Source organism: Hippoglossus hippoglossus, chromosome 10 (assembly GCF_009819705.1).
Source record: "Hippoglossus hippoglossus isolate fHipHip1 chromosome 10, fHipHip1.pri, whole genome shotgun sequence".
Taxonomy (NCBI): Eukaryota; Metazoa; Chordata; class Actinopteri; order Pleuronectiformes; family Pleuronectidae; genus Hippoglossus; species Hippoglossus hippoglossus.
This window is the reverse complement of record NC_047160.1, coordinates 20955946-20979447: the sequence shown is the minus strand read 5'-3', so window position 1 is coordinate 20979447 and position 23502 is coordinate 20955946. Positions and strand designations below refer to the sequence as shown.

Sequence of the window (23502 nt, the reverse complement as noted above, 5' to 3'; positions counted from 1 at the left end):
TGCTGTGCTTGATCTGCTGTGTGGGAGGGTCGTCACTGGCTCGTGCAGCATTTCACTGTTTCAAAGAGCTGCACACATCTTTTTGTCTTTAATTAATTAAATATAAACCGTTTGTAAGATTGTATTTTTTGATTTGAGGACGCAGAATCTTACACTGTAGTTATATATTGTTAAGTGCTGTCAGAATTGATTCGGGCTTCAAAGCTTTGGCATTGAAATGCTTCAGGTTATTGTATTCTATATCCCTTTACTTCTCAATATCCTAGTAAATCAAAAACATTATTCCAACAGTTATTCAAAGTTACCTGCACTACATCCTGCTAAACCTGTGGAGTTGACCAGATGTTTGTAATCGTTGGAAAATGAAAGTAATTACTCTAAACTCAAAACTGGTTCATCACTTGTGCAGAAACATAACAATAAAACAGTGTTATTCCACAGGACTTCAATATGCATTTTCAAAATGACGTTCAGAGAAAATGGGACGAAATGGTGACGACGTTAAAGCAAAGCATCAAAGTCTTTATAAGGAAGTTGAAAAGTAAGAACCGAATTAACCGACAGGAGCAAGATTAAGTTTGTTAGAGGTTATAAATGTCAGTTTCGATACATGTTCTGTTAGTTGCCCAGCCTATTTTACAATGTACGACTGTGGGAAAATATTCTTGGGTACGTCCCTTCATCACAACCGCTCTGTACATTGACGTCTTCCTTGGGCCATATCACCCCCCCCCCCCCCCCCCCTCCCCCACCACCAGCCTTTAATAAAATAGGTCGAGTAGTTTTATGGTGATCCTGTTGACAAACAGCAAAGAAAACACAACATCCTTGACCAAGGTCGTCTTTTTTACTGTTTCTGGAAACCAGTCTCGAATTCTGTTTAAATATAACAGTTCAATAGTGAATAAAATGACATAGCAAACACAAATATATGCTGCATTTGGTCATAATGTGTTGTTAATGATGTTGAGGGAAGTTCTCTTATACTTGACCCCATGTAATGTGTGGGAGGTTATTATAACGTTTACTTTACATCATGTTGTCATTTTTAGAAACATGAAACTCGAGGTTGCTGTTGGTTGTTTCATGTGTTTCTGATGGAAAGATATCAGATATTATTTCCTCTGTGAAAATGAGAGGCCAATCATATTGCTCTCTCGTTGTTCCCACCCACTTGACATGATTACATGAAGGAAATCTTCCTGCAGTATATAAGCATCTAAATCAACGACTGTCTGAAGAGGATTCATTAAAATGCTGATCTTATTCCAACTACTGCTGCTGCTCAGAGCGACGCGTAAGTCAATCTCTGGATTTTATTTGGGATATACGGGATGTTTTAATTGTTGTTCTTGTGTCAATTCAGCACAGCACATTTATTAGTCTGTCATCATCATTAATCGTTGCTCAATTTCATTTTATTTTTAGGAAGCGAAAGAGATCAGATCTTTGAGACAAAGACTGTTGATGTCGGAGATGAAGTGAAGTTGACGTGCAGCCGCCAGAAGGCGATTTACACATACCCAAAACTTTTTTGGATCAGGCTTGTTTCTGGAAACTTGCCTGAATTCTTGGGAGGAACACATTCCCATGATTACTCTGGTGTTAAGAAGACTCCTCACTTTACAGTCAAACAAGAGCCTGGTAGCTTTGTTCTGTACATTAATAAAGCAGAGACGAGTGATGCTGGAGGTTACTACTGCATAGAACAAGAAACACTTGACATGAAATTATTGAATGGAACATTTCTGAAAATTAAAGGTAAATAAAGAAACACAAACATTTCACAACTTTTAAAAATACAATAACTTTGCAAACACCAAACACAATTTATAAGCAATTTAATCTTGTCTCTATATCGTCTCTATAAAGAGAATAAATATCTTCTCAATTTACCTCAATGCATAAATGTATTTAACGTTCATTTTTGTGTTTGTGTTTCCCAGGACCAGAACCTGATATAACTGCCGTCATTCAAGTCCCTCCATCTGATACGGTCAGTTCAGGAGACTCTGTGACTCTTCAGTGTTCCGTCCTGTCCGACTCTGACAACCACACATGTCCAACATATGACAAGCTGTACTGGTTCAGAGCTAATGAATCTCATCCCAGTTTAGTTTATGTTCATGGCAGTAGTGGTGATGAATGCGACGGGAGCCTTGAAGCTCACTCACCCCACAGATGTGTCTTCAATTTCTGTAAGAGTTTTAGTTCCTCTGATTTTGGGACTTATTACTGCGCTGTGGTCACATGTGGAGAGATTTTATTTGGACAAGGAATAAAACTGGACAATGAAGGTAACTGTCTTTATTGTTAAAATATCACATTCGTGTGTTTAATTTAGAATCAATAGAATAAATTACTATCATGTATCACAAATTTGTCACATTTGTTCCTTTTGAATTTAAACATTATTTCAAATCCTAATTAACTTTGATTAATTAATTATTGTGTTTCAGCACTCAACATCTGGACTGTACAGAAGGCCAATACAGTTCTGTGTCTGTTAAGTGCTACATTGGCTATAAGTCTGATTGTTATTGTCGTCCTGATCCAGGAGAAAATGTGTGATTGTTGCAAAGGTGATCAAATATTCTCATATTGTACTTGATCAAAAGTATTTAGCAAAAGATAAATACACTGAATTGACATTACTCCTTTGTGTAAATTGACCTGCAGCATCTTTGATCTTTTATCACACAGCTGGAGTTTCTTTACAAACAGAGGCTGCAGCAGTCGGTGATAATCCGCCAAGTCAGCAGGTAAGGTACATGATGAAAAGACAGAAACAATTAATAATAGAACCCAACCTATTTATTGATTCATATATGATCCTGTCACCGACACATTGGTATCTGCATTTGTTGCTGGACAGTCTGTCTGTGTCAGTCCGACATGGTTCAAATGATCAAATGATAAAAATGATCTGGTGCAGATTTTGACCTGCAGTTTGACCTCGTTGTCGACCACTGCTGTCGTTTATCTGAGGACGTATAAGAAGACGTGTTCAACTTGGTCCACATACTGAAGGCTCACTGCCATTAAATCTTTTTAATATTGAGCATATCACATGTCCAAGTTGCACCAAACTCAGCACTGCACTTCTGTGGGCATTTTACAATACACATGCCAAATGTGAAGTTGACTAGATGGACGGTTTGCAAGATATATCTTCTACTTTTTTGTTTTATTTAACTTCTATGTTATTGTTTGTTATCGTTGTTACCAATTTACACACACACACATTAAGGAAAATCTTTGAAAATATATTTAATATTATATAATATTAGCACCAGCCCCCTAAAATCCATATCGGTCAGGATGGTTAGTAAAGCATTGGTTTATTTTCATACGCTAATTTCAAGACATTTTGTTTTTTTCCACATGCTTCCCCAGAGACACGAGGACTCATTGGTTTATTCTACAGCGACCTTCACCAGGAGGAAGGCTGGAAAAACAACCGGGAGAGGAAATTCATTCATGGCTTGAACATTGTCAAAAGAACAGTCATTCACATACATGTTACATCTGATGTTAATAACAATATTTGGATAGTATTAAAAATATTTGTATTTAAACACATTTGCAACTGCTTTTGGTGACACCCGACAAAACTGTCACTCACACTTCTCTGCTGCTCCGCTCCCTTCACTGGTTACCAGTGGCTGCCCGCATCTGTTTCAAAACACTAGTACTTGCGTACCGTGCTGTGAACGGATCGGGTCCAGTCTACATCCAGGACACGGTCAAACCTCACACCCCAGCCCGTCCACTCCGCTCTGCATCTGCCAATCGGCTTGTTGCTCCCTCACTGCTAAACACTCAACAAAATCACCACAGTTTGCTGTCCTGGCTCCTAAATGGTGGAACGAGCTCCCCATCGACACCAGGACAGAAAGTCCACACATCTTCCACCGCAAACTAAAACACATCTCTTCTGACTATACCTTGACTAATACAAAATAAATAAAAATAAAACTTCCCTCTAGCACTTTGTAGTTTGGCTTTCTTGAAGAAAATTGTACTTTCTTGATTCTTGTTGTTCTGGGTTTGTACCCTCATGGTTGATGCACTTATTGTTAATCGCTTTGGATAAAATCGTCAGCTAAATGAAATGTAATGTAACTGTGTATTTTTAATCTCTCAGCATTTTTCATTTTTCAAGGTCAATCGTGCTTCTACTCAAACTGGCTTTTTGAAAGATTCACACTTTCACACTGTCTCACATGCAAATTAAATCTATAAATAAAATGAATGTTTGTGTTTATTGTTTAAATCTTAATACATAAAATGCACTGTAAAAAAAAACTCAATCTATAATAACATTTGACATTAATACTAAAAATATTTTATCAATAAACTAAAAATTATTTTCAGATAATGTTAAAACTAGTTTTTAGACTTTGAATTGTCTATTTTTAAATAGTTATAGCGTAAACTACCTACAAGGGGCGTGAAGTTTAGAAATTGAGATTGAATATCTTGTTTCTTTGCAAAACAGTCAAAACCGTGACAATATTTTTTAAGGCTCAAACATCAAATTATAATTCATACTGGGTTTTTTTATCGCTTATTACAGGGGAGGAATTCATTTTCTTTACAAGCCAAACATGGTGCTGCAAGAGGTGAGGACTTGTATGAGAAAGCTGTGTCCTGCAACAAGCTTTGAGTATCATCATCACTACCATCTGACACCAGAGAGAAGCAGCTGCAGCCAGTGGTTAGTGTGATGTGTGCGCTGTAATCAAGTATGGCCCTAAAAGCATGTTATGAACTTTAAAATGGGCCTTGATAGGAAAGAGGCTCCACCTGGCTGAGGTGGTATATTAAAAAAAGAGATTTGTTTAAACGTAGTGCAGCCCAGCTTCCTGAGATCAAAACAGAGAGTGAGAGAGGATGTGATGCCCCTTAGTCTGAAAACCCAGCCACAATAATGCTGAAGTTTCCGTGAATGTGGGTTTATGTGCAACTCTTTGTGTTTCAGATGCAGCATGAAGCCAAAAACCAAACAGAAACTAGAGGAGGAGACAAAATACATGTTGATACAACATCAACTGCAAGGCTTTTATTTATATGAAATCTCCCAGTTGATACACTTGAGTCTACCCTTGTAAATATATCATTGGTTTAACAGTAACCTCAAGATTATTATGCATCAAAAGCAGCACTTGTAGTATTGAGAACAACTTTAGTGTCAAAGTAATGCTTTTGAAACAGTGACAAGCCAGAACATGTTGTTTCATAAATATTGTGCTAGTTGTTTGTTTTCTTTCTAACATGTAGCATTTAACAAACATGCTTGAATGGGTATTCAGAGGATAAACATAATATCAATAAAGGCTGAGAAGAAAAACAATAGACAAAACAATACAAAATAATTAGTTCTAAAATAAAGTCAGTTATGATACAGATAGTTACAACATGGTCGTCACAGTAGAAGTTTCTCATTACAACATATAATCGGAGCACATCTAAGATGTGACAGTCCACTCCCACTCTGTCTGCTGTGTGGTTCAGTCCAACTGAATCACCACAGGGTGTGCTTGTCATCATCCATGACATTTGGATTGGTTTGCCCCGTTTCATTTAAGGTGACTCCTCTGACTTTCTGAATTACTGTCACAAATACCTAAATATATTTTTAAATACAGCAAGAAAGAAACAATATTTTCAGCAATCAACAATATATCTCATCAGTAGATTTATCAAAAGCACAGCCTCAGCCCCACAGAGGGTATAAAGTCTTTTATTGTTTTAATTTTACGGCTTGCAACTTTAATGTTTTGGTTCACTCTCACTTCTCTCATTACAGTTACTGCCTGCGCCAAGGAGCAGTTAGTTTGTTTGCTTCTCTGGTTGTGGGATTTGTGCCGTCAACAAACAACTCCACTCCTGCAGTGACAGTGTCAGTGGTCATAGATCAAAGGAATCTTTGATGTCTTGCAAAGGTGACATCTCTCTCTCTCTCTCTTTTTCTCTCTCAGAATTGGGACATTTCCTCAAACCGTGTAAACATTGACGTACGGCGAAGGTTCATCCTTCACCAAAGGAGACGATGTTGTCATAACTCCACTGTGCATTGTCCTATCACCACCAAACTTCTGTCTCATGATCAGAGTCCAAGCCTGAACAGCTCTATGTGTCAATATTTCCTCAGGGTCAAAGCGCCACCTACTGATTCGCCATGAAGCAGGAAGTACTTTGTAAATCCACTCGTTATCCAACCGGCCCCGAACTACTGACCTATGATCACAATCCTGACCTGAACAGCTCCATATATTAATATTAGTGCAGGGTTGTAGCCCCACCTACTGATCAGTGTGAAAATGAAGTTGTTGTAACATTGTCCAATTGACACAAAATTGCTCACGCTACATCAGAGCCCCTACTTGAACAGATCTATTAGTCTGTATGTAATAATACTGATGGCGCCACCTACTGGCAACAGGAAATAAGCTTTGTTTTACAACTATCATTCAATTTACATAAAATGTTCACAGTGTGATGTGCAATTGATAGCGTGGACCCTAATGAGCAATTAGCAGGCAAGAATCGACATCACGTGACGGACGCAGGAAGTGAAGCGTTTATCCTTGCCGCAGTGCGCAATCTATCTCTCTCTCCACTAACTGCAACAGGCTTCAAAACACATGTGCTCGGGCACGTTCAGTGCTGCTTTGCAGCCCTATTTATTATTGTAACCCAAATGAATTGGCTTTTTGAGGGCTTTAATTATTATTATTATAATAATAATATTTTTATATTTTTATTTAATTTTTTCAGGCAAATGAATTGGCTTTTTGAGGGCTTTAATTATTTTATTTTTTTTTTTTTTTCGACAAAAGAAGGGGCTTTTTGTGGGCTTCAACATGCTCAACTTCTTAGCAAAGTTTGCAGAGAATTAGAAAGTGGTAAAAATGTGCGTATTCTGGAGTATTTGGAAATGGGCGTGGCAAAATGGCTCAACAGCGCCACCTGGAACGCAGCCCCTAGTGTTTCTATTAGGTTTACTTAGTTTTGTTTCTACCCGTGCTGGGAGAGATGCACCGTTTTAACCTTAATGTGTTCATGTGCTTTTAAATTGAAATGTGGGGAAAAAACATGGAGGCTGCAAAACAAATTGTATTGAACTTTCCAATAACACTCTTGCTTGTTTAACTCTTGGGAAAAGTCCCAGAGTTAAGATATACATCTCTACGTAGCAGTAGAAATCCCAACACTGCTACACAATAAACTATATAACTTTAAAATGGGTAACTTCATAAAAAAAAAGGCTGTTACTTTAAGAAGGTAACTATTCCATAGTTTGATTGATCTGACGTGTTTTATTCATCTGATTGGTCAATTTAGAGAGTCCTTCCATTTTTTAACAATGTGATTGGTTAAGAGGGAGGGAGAGAGGGTGGAGCCAAGTTAATCAGAGATGGCAGCTGCTCAGAAAGAAGGACACGTGCTCTGCTAACGTAGCTAAAAGCTAGGAAAAGTAGCTGCATATTCAAATTGAAGTCGTAAAGTATGTTAACTCACAGCTGTTGTGTGTTTTTTTTCACTTTGTTAGAGTTTTAAGGGAGCTAAGCACAACTCTGTGAGCTGCTGCTAGCCGTCGGTTAGCATCTCTGCTTGCACGGTGCTAACGGTGTATGTATGGCGGTAGAGGCTGCACCTGTGGCTCAGAGGAAGACCCACCAGGGTTCTTCATCACCATTTTCTTCATCATCTGAGGACCAAATGTAAACGTTGTCTTCTTCAGTGCTTGGGACTGTTTGGACAAAGTAAGAAGAACTATGTGTGTTGGGCGAGTTAAAAAAAACTGCTGCTCATTGAGATAGGACATTAACAGCTGCTCTGAAGGTCACACACACACACACACACACACACACACACACACACACACACACACACACACACACACACACACACACACACACACACACACACACACACACACACACAGCATCGAAGCTGCACACAGGCCTGCAGCTGGAGTTTATCTTTTTATTGCCGTCTCTTATTTTTATTTCTTAATTGGGTCTAAAAGTGTTCAAACTAAGTTGTTTAGCGTTGGGATTGTGAATTGTTGTTTTGTCTTTCGTTGAGGTTTTATTCAGCAAGAGAAACTGTCAAAGCTGAGAGTTACATTCCTGCAGATGTTGAGTCTTGTGGCTTAAAGATGCGTCAAAGACATTCTGTCAGAATAAATGGTTCTTGGGTCATTTGCACATTGCTGTGGTTGAACTCATTAACATATGCATGTAAATGAACTTTAAAAAATAGATTGTTTAAAAACACACTTCATTTTCTCTTTGGCATGTTTGAAGCTACAGCTGTTTAGAAGGAGAAGCATGAAGAGTGATGAACTCAAAGGGTTAAATTCACACATTCCCATTAAAACACATACTTCCCATCTAAGGGGTAACATAAGGGAAGATGTATCCCATGCTTGGTGATATAGAAAGTGCTACACTTTTTTATGAGTTACAGGCTTTAATAAGTGTGTGGATTTGTTCCTGCAACAGAGTGAAAGCTTTGCATTACTGTACATGCAAAGAAAATATGTAAGATATTTGGTGTAAACACTTAAACATGTGACATTAATGAATTTAACTGTCTACTCTGCTCTATATGCATGTGGCACATTAACTATCTGGAGCTGTGGGAGTTCACAATACTGTCGACTTAGCATGAAACGTGAGTCCATCTCAGTGAAGTGCCACTGATCAGAATAATCAGTAAACCAAGAAAACGTTAAATCATCAAACCAGCTGCTTCTCACCAGAAGATGGCAGCAGTGTACAGACAGAGCACCACTGCCTTATCAGATTTTTACAGGTAATTTGGAACTGATATTAAAATATGACAGAAATAATAACAACAATAAAGACAGAGGTCATTGCAAAGGCAAATCAGTGATATTAAACACATATATTATTGTCTTCAGTGCATTGACAGAAATATATTTATTCTTATTATTTAAACAAGGCAACATTAGCAAACAGACATTGAGGCTGGAACACGCTTTTCTGGAAGAGTGTATGTTTCTGAACGGCCCCTGAATATGGAGGTGCACAGCTACAGGCTTCATTTGGAGACATGGTCTTCCTCTCTGTTGTGTATCCATCCAATCACTGCAAATCACTGCAGCCCCATGCGTGGCAGCAGTGATTTGCCAGGTTAAAGTTGCAGGACAGGGACTAGACAGGAGTAAATCACTGAGTTAATCTGTCACACGGCCTGTTGAATTTTCTCTATATGAAGCCACTATGCTGGGAAATTATTATTGAATCTGTCAGTTTTATCCTGAGGTTTCTCACGGAAGGAAAATGGAGAATATTTCAACGTTATAGTGATATTTGCAGTGTTTGACTGAAAATCCAATAGAAAAGAAACTATGACAAATCATTTCTATCAAATCGTAATATGATCATGAAGTGATCATTTTAATTTATAATAAGTTCCTTATTTGTTCTTTTTGAATATTTGTCATCATTCTCAGACGACTGACAGTTTTGTTTCTCTTGCGTGTTGCTTTTTTTTTTTCAAATATCATATACATAGAAAATTAAACCTTTCTATTTATATCAATATATTTAAATGGACATAGTCCTAATTTTACACCTATCATTTAATCTCATGCAAGTTCATAGGATTTTTAAAGGAACAGACCAAAAGGAAGAAAATCTATCATGTTAATGCAATGAGAAAGTTTTATTGAAATGGCTAAATCGCTGCTATACATTTCTACCAGTAACTTTGTAAAATGTAATCTGAGATGTTATAACTCCCCAAAAACAACTCTGTATTAATGTTGAAAGTTGAATGTTCAGAGTCGTGAGTGTATATGAATAGATCGCCCTCTCATGTTGGTTCTATCATGCACTTAGAAATCTGAGAGAAAACATCAACATGAACATAAACCAGTCTTTATTTAAACAAATAACAATGTCAATGAAATAGGCCAATACATTGATAATTTATGGTCAAACAGAAATACTGATGCATTCTATCACCAGAAAAACAACAAAGAAAAAGATTGTAATGTTGTAGTTCACACCCACATTGTCGGCATTAATTTTTGTTTCTCTGAATACTCGATTGGCTTGTTGGTGAATCACCAGCTGGCAACGTAACCACTAACTCAGTCATTCTGTTCCGGTTACTACCCTCTGACACTTTGTCCAGCATCGAACATCATGTACACCAAGCTCTTTCAACGGCAAACAAGGCTGGTTAGCTTAGGAAACTAAATGACAGTACAGGAAAAAAAATACTGAATCCCACAAGATGAGTCAAGTCAAAGTGACCGACAGCGTTGATGAGATTTTTGTTGCACAGCGCAGGAGAATTGGATACTGTTCACAAGACCGTTTACTAGGTTTTTATTGTGAAATATTTGCAGGACAGGAGAGTGCACAGCTTCAAACTGTATAGTGTGTATATATATTTAAAAAATGTACAACTGACAACCGCGACACGCAGCCGTTCCGTTCTGCCGCTGTTCTGCGGACGTTGAGCAGCCGGTGTGCCCCAGGTGTCACTCACGTATACATACTCACTGGTATAATTTGGTCGGTACCCTTAAAAATACGGAGTTTGGTACCCAACCCTATGGCACAGGCCCTGCTATACCGATAAAGAGGGATGTTGCTGGATGTGGTGATGCGCTCAGCTGCGCTTTACAGTAGAGTACAAGCACTGATGTGGTGACTCTCTCTTCTCCTCCACTCTTGCTTTCCTTTCAAAGAAAGTCGGTGCTACATAGTTCGATTCCTCTGCCTCACCTTCCTGCAAAAGAACAACATACAGTGTTGATGGCGAACATTTCTTTCAGAATAAAGCTGTAATATCAAGTTAAAGTTAAGAACATAATGACTTGGTGTACAGTGCGTGTTCGTCCTTCATCCACCACTTCAGATAAATTTGATACCACTCTTTACAATTTTACATTACCTTGTGATTTGCAGTTTTCTTTGACAAAATACACATGGTCAGGGTTATTGTTATTCTAAAATAAAATAGTTAAAAGTCCACAGCCTTAAAATGGTCACCGGTGAACAAATTTAAATATATATTTGTTATTCCCACTATGTTTTTTTTTTTGCCAAATTCAACAGTAACGTGTGTTCCATTGAGTTTTTAGTGGTTTGTATGTAAATTTAAATAGCCATGATATAATTGTACAATTTACTAAAATTGGTCAAATTCTTGACTTAAATGTCTCTGACTGTAATTACACACTCTGACTTAGTTACACATCGATCAATTGTTAACACAAAAATATTGGTCATAGCAACTTTAAAGCATATTTACCCAATTATTTGATTGATCCAGACTTGACCTGTCATGTCCTTGGTGATGGAAAGTGCTCATTGCTCCTGTTAAATAAAAGGAAAGCTTTTCCTGTCACTTGAACACTTGTTATCTGCTGAAGTAGTTACCATACACTCATTCTTTAATTTACCATTTAGCTGAGTACAAATAGACAGTTGGTCAAATTGAACCCAAATGCATGTTGTTCCAAAGGAGACATGGAGGTGGATTTTCCACTGTTTTCAGGACTTAAGATGCAAAATTGCTAATAATTCAAAGTGAAACCAAAGCTAAACACTGGTGCATCCTATGCATAATTAAACAATTGTCAAAATGTCAGTTTCATCAACTTACCTTTGCAATGTTTGCAAACTCTTTGATTTACTTTGACACTAAGGACGACAACCACGGTCACACAGCAGACCAACAGCACCGCAAGCACAAGGACAAGTGGGTCCAGTTCTGATCCTGAATCAGGGACATTTCCATTTAGACATTAAACATTATCTGATTATGAACTCTTGGGATTAATCATTTGTTATTGGCAACACTGGCTTTTCTAGATTCAGGATTTTTCAAGATTCAAGATGTTTTACTGTCACACCAGTATCAAGTACAAATATAATCATGTGAAAAAACCCTTGCAGGGAAGCTCTGGAGTTGCAAATACAAAGTAGATGAGAACATAATATAATAATAATAATAAAAAATAGTTTAATAATAAAATAAATATACAATAATATAATTAGAAAACAATTATCTTGCAATATTTAATAACAGTGATGGCCTGAACACTTTTTTATTTTTTTTAATTTTTTGATCTTTTTATTTATAGTATTGTCAGCTGGTATATGATGGAATTGTTGAGCTCACAGCAAAAAGCTTCATGTTTTTATCAACACAAAGTTTCTCTCTTAAACTATTTGCTTACATTTAATACATTAATCAATCAGGATGAATAACTGTGAATATAATACATACTCATCTCCACTTTGGTTCCTTCACCAAACAGGATCTCTCCACATGTGACCACAGCGCAGTAGTAAGTCCCAGCATCTGAGGAGTTGTGTATAGTTTTGGACAGACTGTAGACGCAGCTCTTCTCCTCTTGTTCATCTCTCCTGCTGCTCTGAGTGTAAATGAAGCCGGGATGGGAGCGTCCTGATCCGGCTCTGAACCAGTGCACACTGTGTTCACCTGGACACTGGACCAGGTTCTCTTTGTGCTTGGAGAGAAGTGAACACTGGAGGATCACTGAGGCTCCTGGTCTGACTGACTCAGTTTCTGGACTTTGTTTGATGCTGTAATGTTTCTGCTGATCCTGATCTGCAACATTTATTTAAAAAAGGCATTAAATCACTTCTCAATGAAAATTGTTACTTACAAACATTGTCTCTCACATGCGCTCAGACACTGACAGTACAAGGTATTTTACCGTTCACAGCCAAGAAAGTGCCACCGACGAAGGTCTGTTGATACGTTGTTCCAGTCTGACAGAAGTATGTTGCTTCATCCTCTTTGCTGATATTAGTGATGGTAAGAAGATACTGATCATCCACTCTTGTGAGATTGAAACGTGAATCTTTGACATCAGTGGTGTCCAGTATTCTTGAAGCAACTGTTTGCAACACATGTCCAAAAGACTGTTTATACCAATAAAAGAATTTCTCTTCAGAGACTGGACATTTCAAACTAACGTTGTTGCCACGTTCCACCACAGTCAGAGAGATCAGCTGAGGAACCTCTGCTGTTAGAATCAGAGCTGTTGAAAAGAGACAAATAACAGTTAAGCCTTGTATTATATACCGTATTTATAAATCTCCAAACACAGTATCGATGGTTGAACAATAATTTCCAGTAGTATTTTTGCCACAGTCATGTACTCACCCTTTGTACCAAAAAGAATCAAAGCAGCCAGTCGCCCAATCATTGTGGCGTTCTCTTGACCTACTCATGCTTCCCCTCCAAATGAAATACATACTGATAAGGTCATCGAGATTTTAACAGTAGAATACAATCTGATTGGCTGAAACATACAAACTGTACTTCCCCCTAAACTTGGCAATCACGCAATTAATTTTAAACTTTAGAGAAAATAGGCTCAAAATGGTCACATTGCAGGTAAAATAGAAGATTCAAAACTGCAAACAATGATTGGTGCATTACTTTGGTTACTCACAAACAATATTAATATTTTACTTTTTACATTCTATGCTCCACACAGATTCACAAACAACAACTACATCTGTTTTCTTTCATGTCAAATTGGGTTTTATTTAAACAAATTTAAAATCAAGCAAGTGTCTAATAGGACAAAGGAAGCAACCTTATTTGCTAGTGAGATTAAACATGTAAGAAATTGGCTGAAATTTCCTCTCATGGTTCAGTTGTTGATTCGGGCTTAAATGCACATCCTGAGCCAATCTCTGATGCATTCAAATAGGAAATTGATCAATTTTCACTCTGCAAGAAGGAAGCAATCTTCGAAAATCAACATCTAGACTGACACTCAGTAAAGTGCCTAACAACATCAAGGAAAAATAATGGTATATTTCTTACAGTTAAGGTTTCAACAACTAATAGATTTAATCAATTATAATTTTTAATAATTTTTATTATAAAAATAGGCAACTGATTCGTCAACTAATTTAGTAATCGATTAGTCAGGTCTGATACAATATAAGGCACACACTGTGGCAGCGTCTCACGATGTGGGGGAGTACACCATCCAATCCGGTGCCTCGCGTAGCTCACGTGACAACGCCGTCGGACACAACCACCGCTAACGATACAGCAGAGACATTTAAACCTTCCTAGAAGACTGTTGGCTGCAAACTGTAACAATCTGATTTTACATGGAGCAGCAGCAGAACATCACTGTGGTATGAACCTGAAGGGAAAACGTGTTGGAGCCATTCTTCTTCCTCCTGAAACAAAAAACACAAACCATCATTTTCTGATTGTTTTACAGCAGTTACGTTGTAAAGCAAAAAAACAACCTGCCTCGTGCAGCTTGTCTGCTGAGAGTGACCGACACTGTGAGTGACAGACAGTGTGAGTGACAGACACTGTGTGAGTGACAGACACACCTCCAGTCACACACACAGCTTTCTGCCTCAGAACCATTCAGCAGGAAAAGCCGTTTAAAAATTGTCTTAACCAAGTTTGACCATTCAGAATAAACTTTACAATATCAAAGTATTTAACTTTTACTGTGACTAGTAACAATTTATATATAAGATATATGTATATATATAACATCATTCTGACTTGTCAAAACATATCATTAATTCTGTTTTAACTACTCAAAACAAAAAATTTCTACATCTGTAATTACATAATAAGATCCAGATTCAGATGATTCATTCATGTGTGTGTGGTTTCTCATTATAGAGAATGAATGAATACAATTCAATTGAATACTATATAATTTCATATTTAATTCAGATATCTGACTAGTCATAATTAGAGTTCACGATATTTACAACACCACACTGACTAGTATACTCACCACTATGCCGATGGGGTGGGGGGGTTGGGGGGGGGGGTGAAGAGTCCACAAAACACTTTTGGAGTTTCAGGGGTAAACAGCCTTGCAGCCAAATCCAATACAATTGAAATGAATGGTTACCACTTCAAAAGTAAAAAAACATAAAAAGCCACCATACTGCTCCTGTGGTGTCAGTACAACAAAGTTGTTGATCAAGATACAACATCTGCTGTTACAGTGTAGGCCTGGTTGTACCCCAATGTGTTGGCTGGTAGAAACACTAAATGCTGTAAACCTATACTCGATGTTGTTTACTGAACTGAAAGAAAAGGTTTCAGGACTTAAGCTTGTTTTAAAAACGGAGGATAAATGGTTAACTCTGTGTTAACACTTTTTCAGATCAAGAATGAGGCCAACAGAAAGAGAGACAGTGGTTTTGACAGTGGGCTGTGGAAACAAAGCAAAAAGAAGCAAATGAGCTTTATATCTCGCAATCACATTCGATCTTTCTATAAGTATAAAAATACTGTATAAAATTGTCAAGAGAAAAGGTGCCTCGAAATCTGAAGTTTCACAGCTTTTTGTTTAATTCATTCTGCACAACTGTCTTCAGAACAAACAAAGTCTCCTGCAAACGCTGCGCACACAGACGTAGGCTGTGGTGGGCCGCCTCTGCCCTTTGACCAACCACTGAGGTTGTTTACTCAGAATAGACCTGAGCGAGGGCTTCGACAGGAAGCAGTGAGTTGAAAGGTGCAAGCAGCAAAATCCTCACAAAACCAGTTTTATTTCTGCCAGTGACTGTTGATATGTTCTTGAGCATGTCTGTAGAACGATAAATTCATTGATTCTTCCACCGTCCTGATGAGCCTATGAGAAAGGATAGTTTTGCTGTTGTGTTGAACTTATTTTAATAATATATAAATGCATATGAAGTCTTAATACATTACACATTGTTTTTATTTGTATTGTATTTATGATATGGAGCAATCTATAATTATCATGCATCCCAGATGACCTCCTTTTTTGGAACTGAACACCCTCATTTCTTTAATATCTGTGGCTACTTCGCTACCTGACAAGTTGCAACATGTAAACGTGAAACTAGTTAGTTGCTGAAAGCTGCATTTCCCTCTCTGCTTGAAGTGTTTGCACTAATCAGAACTGACCTCTGGGATTATGGGGGAAAAAAGCATAGATAACCTGAGGAGGCCTGAATACATTTCTCAAAAATGGTTGATGTTTGCACCCCAGATTAATCAGGACCCAATATCACAACAAACTTTTCACAGCAGGAAAGGAACATGTGAAATTATTAAAATGAACCGTGGACCACAGCAATTATTTCAATGCAGTAGTTAAACCTCACTAGTCACATCTGTGTGTTTTCACCTGTGTGAGAATGATCTTTTTTTTTTAATTTTGTTTCACCGCACAACTTTGTCTAATGCAGATGGACACACTCACACAAACAGAGAGGGGGGAGGAGTTTCGGTGGTTTTGACTGACGTGCTTTGTATTTTTCCACAACTGCAGACAGCTGTATGGCAAACAATTAATACAAAATGAGCATTTTGTATTTTGGATACAATTTACATGTTATGTACATATGCATTTAAAACATGTGCAGCTTTTCATAAAATGCCAGAGGACAGATACTCCAACACAGAAACTCCTCCATCGGTCTTTGTTAAGGTACATGTCTGCAACGACAACAAGTCAAACCACAGGCTGCAGCTCCACTGAGAGAAGGCTGGGCCGTCTCTCTGCCCTGAGACCAACCACTGAAGCTGTTGACTCACCACACACCAACTATGGGCTTCAAACTGATATGTAGTGAGGGAAGAGCTACACGCAACTAGTTGAACAAACTGTGTGTGTGTGTGTGTGTGTGTGTGTGTGTGTGTGTGTGTGTGTGTGTGTGTGTGTGTGTGTGTGTGTGTGTGTGTGTGTGTGTGAAAATATATTTTCTGCATGTGCATTTTCATTTATTTCAGGTTATTGATAAAGCTTTGAAATTGAGCCCGAAAACATTTTTCAATTTCAAATATTCAATTTTCTAATAATTTCAGCCACGATGGAAACATCATTAGTGCATCTCATCTTACCCTGGAACAGGCAGGCTGAGGAGCCATTGATTTATAAATACATTTAGTTGTATATATGTTACGACAGCCTTGTAATTTTTGACATATTTTGAATACAGCAAAAAAAGTCTGAAATATTTTGAATTTGGGGAAGATATTCTGTTGGTTTGAGTTTTTGACAAAATACCATTTTTATTCATTTTTCCCCTCTTGCGATAACAAGCCCCCTTATTTACAAACACATATATCTTCTTCCTGTATTACAAATACAAAACGTGGAAAAGATAAAAGGCACAAAAATTCAAGAAAACTAAAAACAAATTCCAAATGAACTTGTGCTTAATAAACTATTACTTATCTATATAATGTAAAATATAACATCGTCACATTGTTTTGTTGTGGTGGTGTTTTGATTGAATATTATTTCATTCAGTATTAATTTGTACATGCTGCCACTGCATCACTGTCAGCTGATGCACACTGAAACAGAATTTAACAACTTACTTGTTGATAATTTGTCAAAAGTTAAGTTATGATCAAAGCATAAATTTGGCAAGTGTGTGATCATTAACTACTCCTGTAAGTTGATGTGATATTAACAAGCTTAACAATAAAACACTGGTATTCCACTGGACGTTTTAATAACAGATATAAAAGTAGTACGAGCTCAGCTTCTTGAAACTGAGCCTGAAAAAAGACCGTTCGTATTCACACCTTTATTCGAAACCCTCACCACAGCAATGCTTAAGTTTCCATGAATCATTTGGTCTTTGCTGGTGACTGTGCACGTGTGTTTCTGTGTCTGTTTGTGTCTCATGCATCGTTTTTTTGCTGTAGTTTTAACACCATAACTTGAAAATATAAAATTATTACTTAGATATGTTTTACAGGTAGTTCCAGTTGTACCATGAACCTCCACTCTTTGGTCTTTTTTGATGTTGTACAGTTTGTTGTGTTTTGTAAACTCAATGTGAATGTGTTTCTGAGATACTGTGTCTGTGGTGCTCTGCTTCCTGCTCACAGCAGCCTGTAGAGAATACAGACGATGGACGGTGTGACCACAACCACCTCCCAGCTCAACATGCTGTGCTTGATCTGCTGTGTGGGAGGGTCGTCACTGGCTCGTGCAGCATTTCACTGTGTCAAAGAGCTGCACACATCTTTTTGTCTTTAATTAATTAAATATAAACCGTTTGTAAGATTGTATTTTTGATTTGAGGACGCAGAATCTTACACTGTAGTTATATATTGTTAAGTGCTGTCAGAATTGATTCGGGCTTCAAAGCTTTGGCATTTAAATGCTTCAGGTTATTGTATTCTATATCCCTTTACTTCTTAATATCCTATTAAATCAAAAACATTATTCCTACAGTTATTCAAAGTTACCTGCACTACATCCTGCTAAACCTGTGGAGTTGAACCAGATGTTTGTAATCGTTGGAAAATGAAAGTAATTACTCTAAACTCAAAACTGGTTCATCACTTGTGCAGAAACATAACAATAAAACAGTGTTATTCCACAGGACTTCAATATGCATTTAAAATGACGTTCAGAGAAAATGGGACGAAATGGTGACGACTTTAAAGCAAAGCATCAAAGTCTTTAAAAGGAAGTTGAAAAGTAAGAACCGAATTAACCGACAGGAGCAAGATTAAGTTTGTTAGAGGTTATAAATGTCAGTTTCAATACATGTTCTGTTAGTTGCCCAGCCTATTTTACAATGTAAGACTGTGGGGAAATATTCTTGGGTACGTCCCTTCATCACAACCGCTCTGTACATTGACGTCTTCCTTGGGCCATATCCCCCCGTCCCCCCCAACTTTTAATAAAAATGGTCGAGTAGATTTATGGTGATCCTGTTGACAAACAGCAAAGAAAACACAACATCCTTGACCAAGGTCGTCTTTTTTACTGTTTCTGGAAACCAGTCTCGAATTCTGTTTCAACACAATAGTTCAATAGTGAATTCAATGACATGGCAAACACAAATATATGCTGCATTTGGTCATAATGTGTTGTTAATTATGTTATAAGGGAAAATATCTTATACTTGACCCCATGTAATGTGTGGGAGGTTATTATAATGTTTACTTTACATCATGTTGTTATTTTTAGAAACATGAAACTCGAGGTTGCTGTTGGTTGTTTCATGTGTTTCGGATGGAAAGATATCAGATATTATTTCCTCTGTGAAAATGAGAGGCCAATCATATTGCTCTCTCGTTGTTCCCACCCACTTGATATGATAACATGAAGGAAATCTTCCTGCAGTATATAAGCATCTAAATCAACGACTGTCTGAAGAGGATTCATTAAAATGCTGATCTTATTCCAACTACTGCTGCTGCTCGGAGCGACGCGTAAGTCAATCTCTCGATTTTATTTGGAATATACGGGATGTTTTAATTGTTGTTCTTGTGTCAATTCAGCACAGCACATTTATTAGTCTGTCATCATCATTAATCGTTGCTCAATTTAATCTTATTTTTAGGAAGCGCAAGAGATCAGATCTTTGAGACAAAGACTGCTGATGTCGGAGATGAAGTGAAGTTGACGTGCAGCCGCCAGGAGACGATTTTCGGAACCAAAAACCTTTTTTGGATCAGGCTTGTTTCAGGAAACTTGCCTGAATTCTTGGGAGGAACATATTCCTTTGATTACCCTGGTGTTAAGAAGACTCCTCACTTTACAGTCAAACAAGAGCCTGGTAGCTTTGTTCTGTACATTAATAAAACAGAGCCGAGTGATGCTGGAGGTTACTACTGCATAGAACAAGATACACTTGACATGAAATTATTGATTGGAACATTTCTGAAAATTAAAGGTAAATAAAGAAACACAAACATTTCACATCTTTTAAAAATACAATTACTTTGCAAACACCAAACACAATTTATAAGCAATTTAATCTTGTCTCTATATCGTCTTTATAAAGAGAATAAATATCTTCTCAATTTACATCAATGCATATAAGTAAATGTATTTAACCTTCATTTTTGTGTTTGTGTTTCCCAGGACCAGAACCTGATATAACTGCCGTCATTCAAGTCCCTCCATCTGATACGGTCAGTTCAGGAGACTCTGTGACTCTGCAGTGTTCCGTCCTGTCCGACTCTGACAACCACACATGTCCAAGATATGACAAGCTGTACTGGTTCAGAGCTGATGAATCTCATCCCAGTTTAGTTTATGTTCATGGCAGTAGTGGTGATGAATGCGACGGGAGCCTTGAAGCTCACTCACCCCACAGATGTGTCTTCAATTTCTGTAAGAGTTTTAGTTCCTCTGATTTTGGGACTTATTACTGCGCTGTGGTCACATGTGGAGAGATTTTATTTGGACAAGGAATAAAACTGGAAAATGAAGGTAACTGTCTTTATTGTTAAAATATCACATTCGTGTGTTTAATTTAGAATCAATGGAATAAATTACTATCATGTATCACAAATTTGTCACATTTGTTCCTTTTGAATTTAAACATTATTTCAAATCCTTTGATTATTTAATTCTTGTGTTTCAGTGGTCAACATGTGGTCTGTACCAAAGGCCAATACAGTTCTGTGTCTGTTAATTGCTGCATTGGCTATAAGTCTGATTGTTATCGTCGTCCTGATCAAGAAGAAAACGTGTGATTGTTGCAAAGGTGATCAAATATTCTCATATTTTACTTGATCAAAAGTGTTCAGCAAAAGATAAATACACTGAATTGACATTACTCCTTTGTGTAAATTGACCTGCAGCATCTTTGATCTTTTATCACACAGCTGGAGTTTCTTTACAAACAGAGGCTGCAGCAGTCGGTGGTAATCCGCCAAGTCAGCAGGTAAGGTACATGATGAAAAGACAGAAACAATTAATAATAGAACCCAACCTATTTATTGATTCATATATGATCCTGTCACCGACACATCGGTATCTGCATTTGTTGCTGGACAGTCTGTCTGTGTCAGTCCGACATGGTTCAAATGATCAAGTGATCAAAATGATCTGGTGCAGATTTTGACCTGCAGTTTGACCTCGTTGTCGACCACTGCTGTCGTTTATCTGAGGACGTAGAAGAAGACGTGTTCAACTTGGTCCACATACTGAAGGCTCACTGCCATTAAATCTTTTTATTATTGAGCATATCACATGTCCAAGTTGCACAAAACTCAGCACTTTTGTGGGCATTTTACAAAACACATGCCAAATGTGAAGTTGATTAGATGGACGGTTTGCGAGATATATGTTCTACTTTATATGTGGATGTACATTTTTAAAATTCTATTTAAATTTAACTTTTATGTTTTGTTTGTTATCGTTGTTACCAATTTACACAACCACAGACACATTAAGGAAAATCTTTGAAAATATATTTAATATTATATAATATTAGCATCAGCCCCCTAAAATCCATATCGGTCAGGATGGTTAGTAAAGCATTGGTTTCTTTTCATACGTTAATTTCAAGAAACTTTCTTTTTTTCCACATGCTTCCCCAGAGACACGAGGACTCATTGGTTTATTCTGCACCAACCTTCACCAGGAGGAAGGCTGGAAAAACAACCGGGAGAGGAAATGTAAAACCTGCAGATGAAGAAACAGTCTACTCTGGTGTCAGAGCTTATGCGATAGCTTAACAATCCAAACAGTCGACTTTCTGATTAAATTGCTATTATCATTCATGTCTTGAACATTGTCAAAAGAACAGTCATTCACATACATGTCACATCTGATGTTAATAACAATATTTGGATCGTATTAAATAATATTTGTATTTAAACACATTTGCAACTGCTTTTGGTGACACCCGACAGAACTGTCACTCACACTTCTCTGCTGCTCCGCTCCCTTCACTGGTTACCAGTGGCTGCCCGCATCTGTTTCAAAACACTAGTACTTGCGCACCGTGCTGTGAACGGATCAGGTCCAGTCTACATCCAGGACACGGTCAAACCTCACACCCCAGCCCATCCACTCCGCTCTGCTTCTGCCAATCGGCTTGTTGCTCCCTCACTGCTAAACACTCAACAAAATCACCACAGTTTGCTGTCCTGGCTCCTAAATGGTGGAACGAGCTCCCCATCGACATCAGGACAGAAAGTCCACACATCTTCCACCGCAAACTAAAACAACACATCTCTTCCGACTATACCTTGACTAAAAAAACAAAAAATTTAAAAAAAATTCCCTCTAGCACTTTGTAGTTTGGCTTTCTTGAAGAAAATGTTACTTTCTTGATTCTTGTTGTTCTGGGTTTGTACCCTCATGGTTGATGCACTTATTGTAAATCACGTTGGATAAAATCGTCAGTAAATGAAATGTAAAGTAACTGTGTATTTTTAATTTCTCAGTATTTTTCAAGGTCAATCATACTTCTACTCAAACTGGCTTTTTGAAAGATTCACACTTTCACATTGTCTCACATGCAAATTAAATCTATAAATAAAATGAATGTTTGTGTTTATGTTTTAAATCTTAATACATAAAATGCACTGTAAAAAAAACTCAATCTATAATAACATTTGACATTAATACTAAAAATATTTTATCAATAAACTAAAAATTATTTTCAGATAATGTTAAAACTAGTTTTTAGACTTTAAATTGTCTATTTTTAAATAGTTATAGCGTAAACTACCTACAAGGGGCGTGAAGTTTAGAAATTGAGATTGAATATCTTGTTTCTTTGCAAAACAGTCAAAACCGTGACAATATTTTTTAAGGCTCAAACATCAAATTATAATTCATACTGTTTTTTTTTATCGCTTATTAGAAATTTTCAAATAATTTAAATTTGTTTACACTAACCATGAATCAGTTTGTGCTGTAGAAATTATATATTCCGTGTCAGACAAAACAGTGTAGTACCACCAGAAATTGAGGGGGCAGTGTAGCCAACAGTTAAGACAAGATGACAAGAGGAAGAATTTCCAACAAAATATTTAAGCGTCTACTTGTCTCAATGTATTTACTGGTTTCACATCCCACAATATGTTTAGAATGAGGCCAGAAACTCTTCTCTCTGGGTTGCCCTCTCATGGACGTATGTGAGCAGTGACGGTTACAGTTTGAAATGGACGCATCTCTTTTTGTACTTGAAGGCAGCACGAAGGAGCCTGATGAAACTGAAACCTCGTTCAGAAGGAGAGTTTGTGAAGGAGTCTCTTGTTGCTGCTGTGTGGTGTCGCTTTGTCTTGAAAATCCACCTCATTGGCTTTTACTGATTTGACGTATTGAGAAAAAATACATCTTTGGCCTCAGAGGAAACAACAGACATATCAAATATCAGCCAACTATGAACTTTTGTTTGTGGGATCACTGCGGTGCTCAGTACAGGGGAGGAATTCATTTTCTTTGCAAGCCAAACATGGTGCTGCAAGAGGTGAGGACTTGTATGAGAAAGCTGTGTCCTGCAACAAGCTTTGAGTATCATCATCACTACCATCAGACACCAGAGAGAAGCAGCTGCAGCCAGTGGTTAGTGTGATGTGTGCGCTGTAATCAAGTATGACACTAAAAGCATGTTATGAACTTTAAAATGGGCCTTGATAGGAAAGAGGTTCCACCCGGCTAAGGTGGAATATAAAAAAAAGAGATTTGTTTAAACGTCGTGCAGCCCAGCTTCCTGAGATCAA

At 37.5% G+C, this 23502-nt stretch overlaps 2 protein-coding genes across 3 annotated transcripts in view; both read left to right on the top strand.

The window, feature by feature from the left end:
* The window catches only part of LOC117768864, a 53097-nt gene that overhangs the window by 26414 nt on the left and 3181 nt on the right, over positions 1 to 23502 (top strand). The window lies entirely within an intron of this gene.
* LOC117768861 lies at positions 1244 to 21638 on the top strand. The gene is made up of 6 exons (XM_034597273.1): positions 1244 to 1297; positions 1429 to 1761; positions 1947 to 2297; positions 2460 to 2582; positions 20650 to 20708; positions 21367 to 21638. Exons 1-6 carry the CDS (start codon positions 1255 to 1257, stop codon positions 21502 to 21504), a joined length of 1047 nt encoding a protein of 348 aa, XP_034453164.1. The 5' UTR covers positions 1244 to 1254; the 3' UTR covers positions 21505 to 21638.

Bases quoted from the DNA above. Each gene is read 5' to 3' on its own strand.
- LOC117768861 (XM_034597273.1), top strand. From the start codon at position 1,255: ATGCTGATCTTATTCCAACTACTGCTGCTGCTCAGAGCGACGC. The intron at 1,298-1,428 runs GTAAGTCAATCT...TTTTATTTTTAG, and splicing joins GCTGCTGCTCAGAGCGACGC to GAAGCGAAAGAGATCAGATC. The intron at 2,583-20,649 runs GTGATCAAATAT...TTTATCACACAG, and splicing joins AATGTGTGATTGTTGCAAAG to CTGGAGTTTCTTTACAAACA.